Source organism: Squalius cephalus, assembly GCF_949319135.1.
Source record: "Squalius cephalus genome assembly, chromosome: 3".
Classification (NCBI taxonomy): Eukaryota; Metazoa; Chordata; class Actinopteri; order Cypriniformes; family Leuciscidae; genus Squalius; species Squalius cephalus.
In genome coordinates this window covers 61,355,427-61,367,494 of record NC_137124.1, presented here as the reverse complement: position 1 = coordinate 61,367,494, position 12,068 = coordinate 61,355,427, and the positions used below count along the sequence as shown (strand labels likewise).

The 12,068-nt window shown below is 51.1% G+C and overlaps 1 protein-coding gene across 2 annotated transcripts in view; it reads right to left on the bottom strand.

The window, feature by feature from the left end:
* The window catches only part of LOC307155574 (ELAV-like protein 2), a 31,350-nt gene extending 19,497 nt beyond the window's left edge, over positions 1–11,853 (bottom strand). For both annotated transcript variants that reach the window (XM_079866318.1, XM_079866317.1), the window contains exon 1: positions 11,673–11,853. In XM_079866318.1, coding sequence (XP_079722444.1) covers positions 11,673–11,844 — 172 coding nt within the window. In that variant the 5' untranslated portion in view covers positions 11,845–11,853. The remainder of the gene's footprint in view (positions 1–11,672) is intronic.
* Positions 11,854–12,068: the final 215 nt, after the last annotated feature.

The window sequence follows — 12,068 nt, the reverse complement described above, 5'->3', positions numbered from 1 at the left end:
TATTACTACACAAACACTCGCCAAGACTGGCACTCTGACATATTTGTGTGTGTATTTGCGCCGGAGCCCAATTTTCTGTAAAAAGCAGTTCAAGCTCTATTATAGCTCTAGCTCTATTATAGCTCTAGCTCTATTATAGCTCAATTATAGCTCTATTATAGCTCTATTATAGCTCTATTATAGCTCTATTATAGCTCTATTATAGCTCTATTATAGCAATATTTCTTGCCGATCGTCCGCCATATTTGTTTCCTCTATAGTCACGTTTGATGCGAGAGATTTTGCGAGATTTCCCGCGTTTACAGTGTCAGTGTGTGATGTCCTGGTCACTCCACACGCTGAGGATCAAAATGGTTAAATTATGATTTCTTATAGTCATGTTTGTGGTCTCTCTCATTTTGAAAATCTATTATTTAAAAAAAATCTTTTAGTGTGGGCCAGCCTTAATAAAAAGTATATTTTTGTCAGAATTATTGCGCCTCTATTCTACTGCGCTGTGTCTGTTTGACGCATGTTATTTTCATTATCGATAATAATCGATTTTATCGATTAGTTGTTGCAGCCCTAGTCTTAAGTGAATGTAAAGAGTTACATATATTATATATATAAATCAAATGCGTGTAACAGTATATTGGATCCATGCAGCTCTTAAAGTGACAGCAGCCTAATATTCCTGTTAATGTTAATCACACAGAAGACATCATAAGATTTATGCAATTTGTTTATTATATGTGTATAGTATGTTTTGTGTGTGCTGTGAGTACTTTACTGTCTTCATGTATCGCTGCTAATACTACTACTCTCACTGCTCTCGGCTGAATAACTTCTGTAACTTTAACAAGGATTAATCTAATTCATACAGTGAAGACTATGCAGTGCTATTTTACATGCGGTACATCTAGTTCAGATTATTATTACTCATCTGAACACCGACGTTAGTACATCTTCCTGAAAAACCTAAAGCATAAAGCTTTTTATTTGTCGGTTTTGTTTGTAATCAGTTTCTTTATTCTTATTGTATTGCTGACTGTTTACTTGTGGAAGACCTTTTACTTACCTTAGCTAACCCAGTATTAGTTTTCGATGAATTATCAATATCTTTATACATATCATGAAATAAGACTTTGATCATATCACGCACTAATAATCGTGATTATGATTTTTGACATAATCAAGCAGCTCTAGAAAATGTACATTCCAACTGAACAGAAATTATTCCCTTGAAAGAGTCCCTTGTTAAAGCTGCGGCGTGTGTTAAAGCTGCGGTGTGTTAAAGCTGCGGCGTGTGTTAAAGCTGCGGCGTGTGTTAAAGCTGCGGCGTGTGTTAAAGCTGCGGTGTGTGTTAAAGCTGCGGTGTGTTAAAGCTGCGGTGTGTGTTAAAGCTGCGGTGCGTTAAAGCTGCGGCGTGTGTTAAAGCTGCGGCGTGTGTTAAAGCTGCGGCGTGTGTTAAAGCTGCGGCGTGTGTTAAAGCTGCGGCGTGTGTTAAAGCTGCGGTGTGTTAAAGCTGCGGCGTGTGTTAAAGCTGCGGTGTGTGTTAAAGCTGCGGCGTGTGTTAAAGCTGCGGTGTGTGTTAAAGCTGCGGTGTGTTAAAGCTGCGGCGTGTGTTAAAGCTGCGGTGCGTTAAAGCTGCGGCGTGTTAAAGCTGCGGTGTGTGTTAAAGCTGCGGTGTGTTAAAGCTGCGGTGTGTTAAAGCTGCGGCGTGTGTTAAAGCTGCGGCGTGTGTTAAAGCTGCGGCGAGTGTTAAAGCTGCGGTGCGTTAAAGCTGCGGCGTGTGTTAAAGCTGCGGTGTGTGTTAAAGCTGCGGTGTGTTAAAGCTGCGGTGTGTTAAAGCTGCGGTGTGTGTTAAAGCTGCGGCGTGTGTTAAAGCTGCGGTGTGTTAAAGCTGCGGTGTGTGTTAAAGCTGCGGTGTGTGTTAAAGCTGCGGCGTGTTAAAGCTGCGGTGTGTGTTAAAGCTGCGGTGTGTTAAAGCTGCGGCGTGTGTTACAGCTGCGGTGTGTTAAAGCTGCGGCGTGTGTTAAAGCTGCGGCGAGTGTTAAAGCTGCGGTGTGTTACAGCTGCGGCGTGTGTTAAAGCTGCGGTGTGTTAAAGCTGCGGTGTGTTAAAGCTGCGGCGTGTGTTAAAGCTGCGGCGTGTGTTAAAGCTGCGGCGTGTGTTAAAGCTGCGGCGAGTGTTAAAGCTGCGGTGTGTTACAGCTGCGGCGTGTGTTAAAGCTGCGGTGTGTTAAAGCTGCGGTGTGTTAAAGCTGCGGTGTGTTAAAGCTGCGGCGTGTGTTAAAGCTGCGGTGTGTTAAAGCTGCGGTGTGTTAAAGCTGCGGCGTGTGTTAAAGCTGCGGTGTGTTAAAGCTGCGGTGTGTTAAAGCTGCGGTGTGTTAAAGCTGCGGCGTGTGTTAAAGCTGCGGCGTGTGTTAAAGCTGCGGCGTGTGTTAAAGCTGCGGCGAGTGTTAAAGCTGCGGTGTGTTACAGCTGCGGCGTGTGTTAAAGCTGCGGTGTGTTAAAGCTGCGGTGTGTTAAAGCTGCGGTGTGTTAAAGCTGCGGCGTGTGTTAAAGCTGCGGTGTGTTAAAGCTGCGGTGTGTGTTAAAGCTGCGGCGTGTGTTAAAGCTGCGGTGTGTTAAAGCTGCGGTGTGTTAAAGCTGCGGCGTGTGTTAAAGCTGCGGCGTGTGTTAAAGCTGCGGTGTGTGTTAAAGCTGCGGCGTGTGTTAAAGCTGCGGTGTGTTAAAGCTGCGGCGTGTGTTAAAGCTGCGGCGTGTGTTAAAGCTGCGCCGTGTGTTAAAGCTGCGCCGTGTGTTAAAGCTGCGGTGTGTTAAAGCTGCGGTGTGTTAAAGCTGCGGCGTGTGTTAAAGCTACGGTGTGTGTTAAAGCTGCGCCGTGTGTTAAAGCTGCGGTGTGTTAAAGCTGCGGCGTGTTAAAGCTGCGGCGTGTGTTAAAGCTGCGCCGTGTGTTAAAGCTGCGGTGTGTTAAAGCTGCGGTGTGTGTTAAAGCTGCGGTGTGTGTTAAAGCTGCGGTGTGTTAAAGCTGCGGTGTGTTAAAGCTGCGGTGTGTGTTAAAGCTGCGGTGTGTTAAAGCTGCGGTGTGTGTTAAAGCTGCGGTGTGTGTTAAAGCTGCGCCGTGTGTTAAAGCTGCGGTGTGTTAAAGCTGCGGTGTGTGTTAAAGCTGCGGTGTGTTAAAGCTGCGGCGTGTGTTAAAGCTGCGGTGTGTGTTAAAGCTGCGGCGTGTGTTAAAGCTGCGGTGTGTTAAAGCTGCGGCGTGTGTTAAAGCTGCGGCGTGTGTTAAAGCTGCGCCGTGTGTTAAAGCTGCGCCGTGTGTTAAAGCTGCGGTGTGTTAAAGCTGCGGTGTGTTAAAGCTGCGGCGTGTGTTAAAGCTACGGTGTGTGTTAAAGCTGCGCCGTGTGTTAAAGCTGCGGTGTGTTAAAGCTGCGGTGTGTTAAAGCTGCGGCGTGTGTTAAAGCTGCGCCGTGTGTTAAAGCTGCGGTGTGTTAAAGCTGCGGTGTGTGTTAAAGCTGCGGTGTGTGTTAAAGCTGCGGTGTGTTAAAGCTGCGGTGTGTTAAAGCTGCGGTGTGTGTTAAAGCTGCGGTGTGTTAAAGCTGCGGTGTGTGTTAAAGCTGCGGTGTGTGTTAAAGCTGCGCCGTGTGTTAAAGCTGCGGTGTGTTAAAGCTGCGGTGTGTGTTAAAGCTGCGGTGTGTGTTAAAGCTGCGCCGTGTGTTAAAGCTGCGGTGTGTTAAAGCTGCGGTGTGTTAAAGCTGCGGCGTGTGTTAAAGCTGCGGTGTGTGTTAAAGCTGCGCCGTGTGTTAAAGCTGCGGTGTGTTAAAGCTGCGGTGTGTTAAAGCTGCGGTGTGTGTTAAAGCTGCGGCGTGTGTTAAAGCTGCGGCGTGTGTTAAAGCTGCGGTGTGTGTTAAAGCTGCGGTGCGTTAAAGCTGCGGCGTGTGTTAAAGCTGCGGCGTGTGTTAAAGCTGCGGTGTGTGTTAAAGCTGCGGTGTGTGTTAAAGCTGCGCCGTGTGTTAAAGCTGCGGTGTGTTAAAGCTGCGGTGTGTTAAAGCTGCGGTGTGTTAAAGCTGCGGCGTGTGTTAAAGCTGCGCCGTGTGTTAAAGCTGCGGTGTGTGTTAAAGCTGCGGTGTGTGTTAAAGCTGCGCCGTGTGTTAAAGCTGCGGTGTGTTAAAGCTGCGGTGTGTGTTAAAGCTGCGGCGTGTGTTAAAGCTGCGGCGTGTGTTAAAGCTGCGGTGTGTGTTAAAGCTGCGGTGCGTTAAAGCTGCGGCGTGTGTTAAAGCTGCGGCGTGTGTTAAAGCTGCGGTGTGTGTTAAAGCTGCGGTGTGTGTTAAAGCTGCGGTGTGTGTTAAAGCTGCGGCGTGTGTTAAAGCTGCGGCGAGTGTTAAAGCTGCGGTGCGTTAAAGCTGCGGCGTGTGTTAAAGCTGCGGTGTGTGTTAAAGCTGCGGCGTGTGTTAAAGCTGCGGTGTGTTAAAGCTGCGGTGTGTGTTAAAGCTGCGGTGTGTGTTAAAGCTGCGGCGTGTTAAAGCTGCGGTGTGTGTTAAAGCTGCGGTGTGTTACAGCTGCGGTGTGTGTTAAAGCTGCGGCGTGTGTTACAGCTGCGGTGTGTTACAGCTGCGGCGTGTGTTAAAGCTGCGGCGTGTGTTAAAGCTGCGGTGTGTGTTAAAGCTGCGGCGTGTGTTAAAGCTGCGGTGTGTTAAAGCTGCGGCGTGTGTTAAAGCTGCGGTGTGTTAAAGCTGCGGCGTGTGTTAAAGCTGCGGCGTGCGTTAAAGCTGCGGCGTGTGTTAAAGCTGCGGTGTGTGTTAAAGCTGCGGCGTGCGTTAAAGCTGCGGTGTGTTAAAGCTGCGGCGTGTGTTAAAGCTGCGGCGTGCGTTAAAGCTGCGGTGTGTTAAAGCTGCGGCGTGTGTTAAAGCTGCGGTGTGTTAAAGCTGCGGCGTGTGTTAAAGCTGCGGTGTGTTAAAGCTGCGGTGTGTTAAAGCTGCGGTGCGTTAAAGCTGCGGTGTGTTAAAGCTGCGGCGTGTGTTAAAGCTGCGGCGTGTGTTAAAGCTGCGGTGTGTTAAAGCTGCGGCGTGTGTTAAAGCTGCGGCGAGTGTTAAAGCTGCGGCGTGTGTTAAAGCTGCGGCGAGTGTTAAAGCTGCGGCGAGTGTTAAAGCTGCGGTGTGTTAAAGCTGCGGCGTGTGTTAAAGCTGCGGTGTGTTAAAGCTGCGGCGAGTGTTAAAGCTGCGGCGTGTGTTAAAGCTGCGGCGTGTGTTAAAGCTGCGGTGTGTGTTAAAGCTGCGGTGTGTTAAAGCTGCGGTGTGTTAAAGCTGCGGCGTGTGTTAAAGCTGCGGTGTGTGTTAAAGCTGCGGTGTGTTAAAGCTGCGGCGTGTGTTAAAGCTGCGGTGTGTTAAAGCTGCGGCGTGTGTTAAAGCTGCGGTGTGTTAAAGCTGCGGCGTGTGTTAAAGCTGCGGTGTGTTAAAGCTGCGGCGTGTGTTAAAGCTGCGGTGTGTTAAAGCTGCGGTGTGTTAAAGCTGCGGTGCGTTAAAGCTGCGGCGTGTGTTAAAGCTGCGGCGAGTGTTAAAGCTGCGGCGTGTGTTAAAGCTGCGGTGTGTTAAAGCTGCGGTGCGTTAAAGCTGCGGCGTGTGTTAAAGCTGCGGCGAGTGTTAAAGCTGCGGCGTGTGTTAAAGCTGCGGCGTGTGTTAAAGCTGCGGTGTGTTAAAGCTGCGGCGTGTGTTAAAGCTGCGGTGTGTTAAAGCTGCGGCGTGTGTTAAAGCTGCGGTGTGTTAAAGCTGCGGCGTGTGTTAAAGCTGCGGTGTGTTAAAGCTGCGGTGTGTTAAAGCTGCGGTGCGTTAAAGCTGCGGCGTGTGTTAAAGCTACGGTGTGTGTTAAAGCTGCGGCGTGTGTTAAAGCTGCGGTGTGTTAAAGCTGCGGTGTGTTAAAGCTGCGGTGTGTTAAAGCTGCGGCGTGTGTTAAAGCTGCGGCGAGTGTTAAAGCTGCGGCGTGTGTTAAAGCTGCGGCGTGTGTTAAAGCTGCGGCGTGTGTTAAAGCTGCGGTGTGTGTTAAAGCTGCGGTGTGTTAAAGCTGCGGCGTGTGTTAAAGCTGCGGTGTGTTAAAGCTGCGGCGTGTGTTAAAGCTGCGGTGTGTGTTAAAGCTGCGGTGTGTGTTAAAGCTGCGGTGTGTTAAAGCTGCGGCGTGTGTTAAAGCTGCGGTGTGTTAAAGCTGCGGTGTGTGTTAAAGCTGCGGTGTGTGTTAAAGCTGCGGTGTGTGTTAAAGCTGCGGTGTGTTAAAGCTGCGGCGTGTGTTAAAGCTGCGGCGAGTGTTAAAGCTGCGGTGCGTTAAAGCTGCGGCGTGTGTTAAAGCTGCGGTGTGTTAAAGCTGCGGCGTGTGTTAAAGCTGCGGCGTGTGTTAAAGCTGCGGTGTGTGTTAAAGCTGCGGTGTGTTAAAGCTGCGGCGTGTGTTAAAGCTGCGGTGTGTTAAAGCTGCGCCGTGTGTTAAAGCTGCGGCGTGTGTTAAAGCTGTGGTGTGTTAAAGCTGTGGTGTGTGTTAAAGCTGCGGTGTGTTAAAGCTGCGGTGTGTGTTAAAGCTGCGGTGTGTGTTAAAGCTGCGGTGTGTTAAAGCTGCGGCGTGTGTTAAAGCTGCGGCGAGTGTTAAAGCTGCGGTGCGTTAAAGCTGCGGCGTGTGTTAAAGCTGCGGCGAGTGTTAAAGCTGCGGTGCGTTAAAGCTGCGGCGTGTGTTAAAGCTGCGGCGAGTGTTAAAGCTGTGGTGTGTTAAAGCTGCGGTGTGTGTTAAAGCTGCGGTGTGTTAAAGCTGCGGTGTGTTAAAGCTGCGGCGTGTGTTAAAGCTGCGGTGTGTTAAAGCTGCGGTGTGTGTTAAAGCTGCGGCGTGTGTTAAAGCTGCGGCGTGTGTTAAAGCTGCGGTGTGTTAAAGCTGCGGCGTGTGTTAAAGCTGCGGCGTGTGTTAAAGCTGCGGCGTGTGTTAAAGCTGCGGTGTGTGTTAAAGCTGCGGTGTGTTAAAGCTGCGGCGTGTGTTAAAGCTGCGGCGAGTGTTAAAGCTGCGGTGCGTTAAAGCTGCGGCGTGTGTTAAAGCTGTGGTGTGTTAAAGCTGCGGCGTGTGTTAAAGCTGCGGTGTGTTAAAGCTGCGGTGTGTGTTAAAGCTGCGGCGTGTGTTAAAGCTGCGGTGTGTGTTAAAGCTGCGGTGTGTTAAAGCTGCGGCGTGTGTTAAAGCTGCGGCGAGTGTTAAAGCTGCGGTGCGTTAAAGCTGCGGCGTGTGTTAAAGCTGTGGTGTGTTAAAGCTGCGGCGAGTGTTAAAGCTGCGGTGTGTTAAAGCTGCGGTGTGTTAAAGCTGCGGTGTGTTAAAGCTGCGGTGTGTTAAAGCTGCGGTGTGTTAAAGCTGCGGTGTGTTAAAGCTGCGGCGCGTGTTAAAGCTGCGGCGAGTGTTAAAGCTGCGGCGAGTGTTAAAGCTGCGGTGTGTTAAAGCTGCGGTGTGTTAAAGCTGCGGTGTGTTAAAGCTGCGGTGTGTTAAAGCTGCGGCGCGTGTTAAAGCTGCGGCGTGTGTTAAAGCTGCGGTGTGTTAAAGCTGCGGCGCGTGTTAAAGCTGCGGTGTGTGTTAAAGCTGCGGTGTGTTAAAGCTGCGGCGTGTGTTAAAGCTGCGGCGTGTGTTAAAGCTGCGGTGCGTTAAAGCTGCGGTGTGTGTTAAAGCTGCGGTGTGTGTTAAAGCTGCGGTGTGTTAAAGCTGCGGCGTGTGTTAAAGCTGCGGTGTGTTAAAGCTGCGGCGCGTGTTAAAGCTGCGGCGTGTGTTAAAGCTGCGGTGTGTTAAAGCTGCGGCGAGTGTTAAAGCTGCGGCGTGTGTTAAAGCTGCGGTGTGTTAAAGCTGCGGTGTGTTAAAGCTGCGGCGTGTTAAAGCTGCGGCGTGTGTTAAAGCTGCGGCGTGTGTTAAAGCTGCGGCGTGTGTTAAAGCTGCGGCGTGTGTTAAAGCTGCGGTGTGTTAAAGCTACGGTGTGTGTTAAAGCGTGTGTGTTAAAGCTGCGGCGTGTGTTAAAGCTGCGGCGTGTGTTAAAGCTGCGGCGTGCGTTAAAGCTGCGGCGTGTGTTAAAGCTGCGGTGTGTTAAAGCTGCGGCGTGTGTTAAAGCTGCGGTGTGTTAAAGCTGCGGTGTGTTAAAGCTGCGGTGTGTTAAAGCTGCGGTGTGTTAAAGCTGCGGTGTGTTAAAGCTGCGGCGTGTGTTAAAGCTGCGGTGTGTTAAAGCTGCGGCGTGCGTTAAAGCTGCGGCGTGCGTTAAAGCTGCGGCGTGTGTTAAAGCTGCGGCGTGTGTTAAAGCTGCGGCGTGCGTTAAAGCTGCGGCGTGTGTTAAAGCTGCGGCGTGTGTTAAAGCTGCGGTGTGTGTTAAAGCTGCGGCGTGCGTTAAAGCTGCGGCGTGCGTTAAAGCTGCGGTGTGTTAAAGCTGCGGCGTGTGTTAAAGCTGCGGTGTGTTAAAGCTGCGGTGTGTTAAAGCTGCGGTGTGTTAAAGCTGCGGTGTGTTAAAGCTGCGGTGTGTTAAAGCTGCGGCGTGTGTTAAAGCTGCGGTGTGTTAAAGCTGCGGCGTGCGTTAAAGCTGCGGCGTGCGTTAAAGCTGCGGCGTGTGTTAAAGCTGCGGCGTGTGTTAAAGCTGCGGCGTGCGTTAAAGCTGCGGCGTGTGTTAAAGCGGTGTGTTAAAGCTGCGGCGTGTTAAAGCTGCGGCGTGTGTTAAAGCTGCGGCGTGTGTTAAAGCTGCGGCGTGTGTTAAAGCTGCGGCGTGTGTTAAAGCGGTGTGTTAAAGCTGCGGCGTGTTAAAGCTGCGGCGTGTGTTAAAGCTGCGGCGTGTGTTAAAGCTGCGGCGTGTGTTAAAGCTGCGGCGTGTGTTAAAGCGGTGTGTTAAAGCTGCGGTGTGTTAAAGCTGCGGCGTGTGTTAAAGCTGCGGCGTGCGTTAAAGCTGCGGCGTGTGTTAAAGCTGCGGCGTGTGTTAAAGCTGCGGCGTGTTAAAGCTGCGGCGTGTGTTAAAGCTGCGGCGTGTGTTAAAGCGGTGTGTTAAAGCTGCGGCGTGCGTTAAAGCTGCGGCGTGCGTTAAAGCTGCGGCGTGCGTTAAAGCTGCGGCGTGCGTTAAAGCTGCGGCGTGCGTTAAAGCTGCGGCGTGCGTTAAAGCTGCGGCGTGTGTTAAAGCGGTGTGTTAAAGCTGCGGCGTGTTAAAGCTGCGGCGTGTTAAAGCTGCGGCGTGCGTTAAAGCTGCGGCGTGCGTTAAAGCTGCGGCGTGTGTTAAAGCGGTGTGTTAAAGCTGCGGCGTGTTAAAGCTGCGGCGTGTGTTAAAGCTGCGGCGTGTGTTAAAGCTGCGGCGTGTGTTAAAGCTGCGGCGTGTTAAAGCTGCGGTGTGTTAAAGCTACGGTGTGTGTTAAAGCTGCGGCGTGTGTTAAAGCTGCGGCGTGCGTTAAAGCTGCGGCGTGCGTTAAAGCTGCGGCGTGCGTTAAAGCTGCGGCGTGTGTTAAAGCTGCGGTGTGTTAAAGCTGCGGCGTGTGTTAAAGCTGCGGTGTGTTAAAGCTGCGGCGTGTGTTAAAGCTGCGGTGTGTGTTAAAGCTGCGGTGTGTGTTAAAGCTGCGGTGTGTTAAAGCTGCGGTGTGTGTTAAAGCTGCGGTGTGTGTTAAAGCTGCGGTGTGTTAAAGCTGCGGTGTGTGTTAAAGCTGCGGTGTGTGTTAAAGCTGCGGTGTGTTAAAGCTGCGGTGTGTGTTAAAGCTGCGGCGTGTGTTAAAGCTGCGGTGTGTTAAAGCTGCGGCGTGTGTTAAAGCTGCGGCGTGTGTTAAAGCTGCGGCGTGTGTTAAAGCTGCGGTGTGTTAAAGCTGCGGCGTGCGTTAAAGCTGCGGCGTGCGTTAAAGCTGCGGCGTGTGTTAAAGCTGCGGCGTGTGTTAAAGCTGCGGCGTGTGTTAAAGCTGCGGCGTGTGTTAAAGCTGCGGTGTGTTAAAGCTGCGGCGTGTGTTAAAGCTGCGGTGTGTGTTAAAGCTGCGGTGTGTGTTAAAGCTGCGGTGTGTTAAAGCTGCGGTGTGTTAAAGCTGCGGTGTGTGTTAAAGCTGCGGCGTGTGTTAAAGCTGCGGTGTGTTAAAGCTGCGGTGTGTTAAAGCTGCGGTGTGTGTTAAAGCTGCGGTGTGTGTTAAAGCTGCGGTGTGTTAAAGCTGCGGTGTGTTAAAGCTGCGGTGTGTTAAAGCTGCGGCGTGTGTTAAAGCTGCGGCGTGTGTTAAAGCTGCGGCGTGTGTTAAAGCTGCGGTGTGTGTTAAAGCTGCGGTGTGTGTTAAAGCTGCGGCGTGTGTTAAAGCTGCGGTGTGTGTTAAAGCTGCGGCGTGTGTTAAAGCTGCGGCGTGCGTTAAAGCTGCGGTGTGCGTTAAAGCTGCGGTGTGCGTTAAAGCTGCGGTGTGCGTTAAAGCTGCGGCGTGTGTTAAAGCGGTGTGTTAAAGCTGCGGCGTGTGTTAAAGCTGCGGTGTGTGTTAAAGCTGCGGTGTGCGTTAAAGCTGCGGTGTGCGTTAAAGCTGCGGTGTGCGTTAAAGCTGCGGTGTGTGTTAAAGCTGCGGCGTGCGTTAAAGCTGCGGCGTGCGTTAAAGCTGCGGTGTGTGTTAAAGCTGCGGCGTGTGTTAAAGCTGCGGTGTGCGTTAAAGCTGCGGTGTGTTAAAGCTGCGGCGTGTGTTAAAGCTGCGGCGTGTGTTAAAGCTGCGGCGTGTGTTAAAGCTGCGGTGTGTGTTAAAGCTGCGGTGTGTGTTAAAGCTGCGCCGTGTGTTAAAGCTGCGGTGTGTGTTAAAGCTGCGGCGTGTGTTAAAGCTGCGCCGTGTGTTAAAGCTGCGGTGTGTGTTAAAGCTGCGGTGTGTGTTAAAGCTGCGGCGTGTGTTAAAGCTGCGCCGTGTGTTAAAGCTGCGGTGTGTGTTAAAGCTGCGGTGTGTGTTAAAGCTGCGGCGTGTGTTAAAGCTGCGCCGTGTGTTAAAGCTGCGCCGTGTGTTAAAGCTGCGGTGTGTGTTAAAGCTGCGGTGTGTGTTAAAGCTGCGGTGTGTGTTAAAGCTGCGGTGTGTGTTAAAGCTGCGCCGTGTGTTAAAGCTGCGGTGTGTGTTAAAGCTGCGGCGTGTGTTAAAGCTGCGCCGTGTGTTAAAGCTGCGGTGTGTGTTAAAGCTGCGGTGTGTGTTAAAGCTGCGGCGTGTGTTAAAGCTGCGCCGTGTGTTAAAGCTGCGGTGTGTGTTAAAGCTGCGGTGTGTGTTAAAGCTGCGCCGTGTGTTAAAGCTGCGGTGTGTGTTAAAGCTGCGGTGTGTGTTAAAGCTGCGCCGTGTGTTAAAGCTGCGGTGTGTGTTAAAGCTACGGTGTGTGTTAAAGCTGCGGTGTGTGTTAAAGCTGCGCCGTGTGTTAAAGCTGCGGTGTGTGTTAAAGCTACGGTGTGTGTTAAAGCTGCGCCGTGTGTTAAAGCTGCGGTGTGTGTTAAAGCTACGGTGTGTGTTAAAGCTGCGCCGTGTGTTAAAGCTGCGCCGTGTGTTAAAGCTGCGGTGTGTGTTAAAGCTGCGGTGTGTGTTAAAGCTGCGCCGTGTGTTAAAGCTGCGGTGTGTGTTAAAGCTACGGTGTGTGTTAAAGCTGCGCCGTGTGTTAAAGCTGCGGTGTGTGTTAAAGCTGCGGTGTGTGTTAAAGCTGCGCCGTGTGTTAAAGCTGCGGTGTGTGTTAAAGCTGCGGTGTGAGCGATGAGAGACGCACCGGAGATCTTGTCCCGCACGATCTTGCAGGACTCGATGTCGCCGATGCTGCCGAACAGACTCTTCAGCTCGTCCGGCGACATGTTCTGCGGCAGGTAGTTCACGATCAGGTTGGTTTTGCTGTCGTCTACGGGCGACGTGCAGATCGACTCGTCACACACCTGCGTCTCCATGGCGACGGTCACCTGTGAGCAAAACAGGAAGTGACATCAGATTGACCCTTCAAACATGACCTCGTCACGCGCCACATTTGTAGATTGGAGAAACAAGATTAGAGAACTCATGATGATGTTCAGCAAAAAACAAGTTGTGAAATGCAAAACTATTCATTTTAAAATGACCAACAGGAGAGTGTGTGAACAACAGGAGAGTGTGTGGAGAGTGTGTGAACAACAGG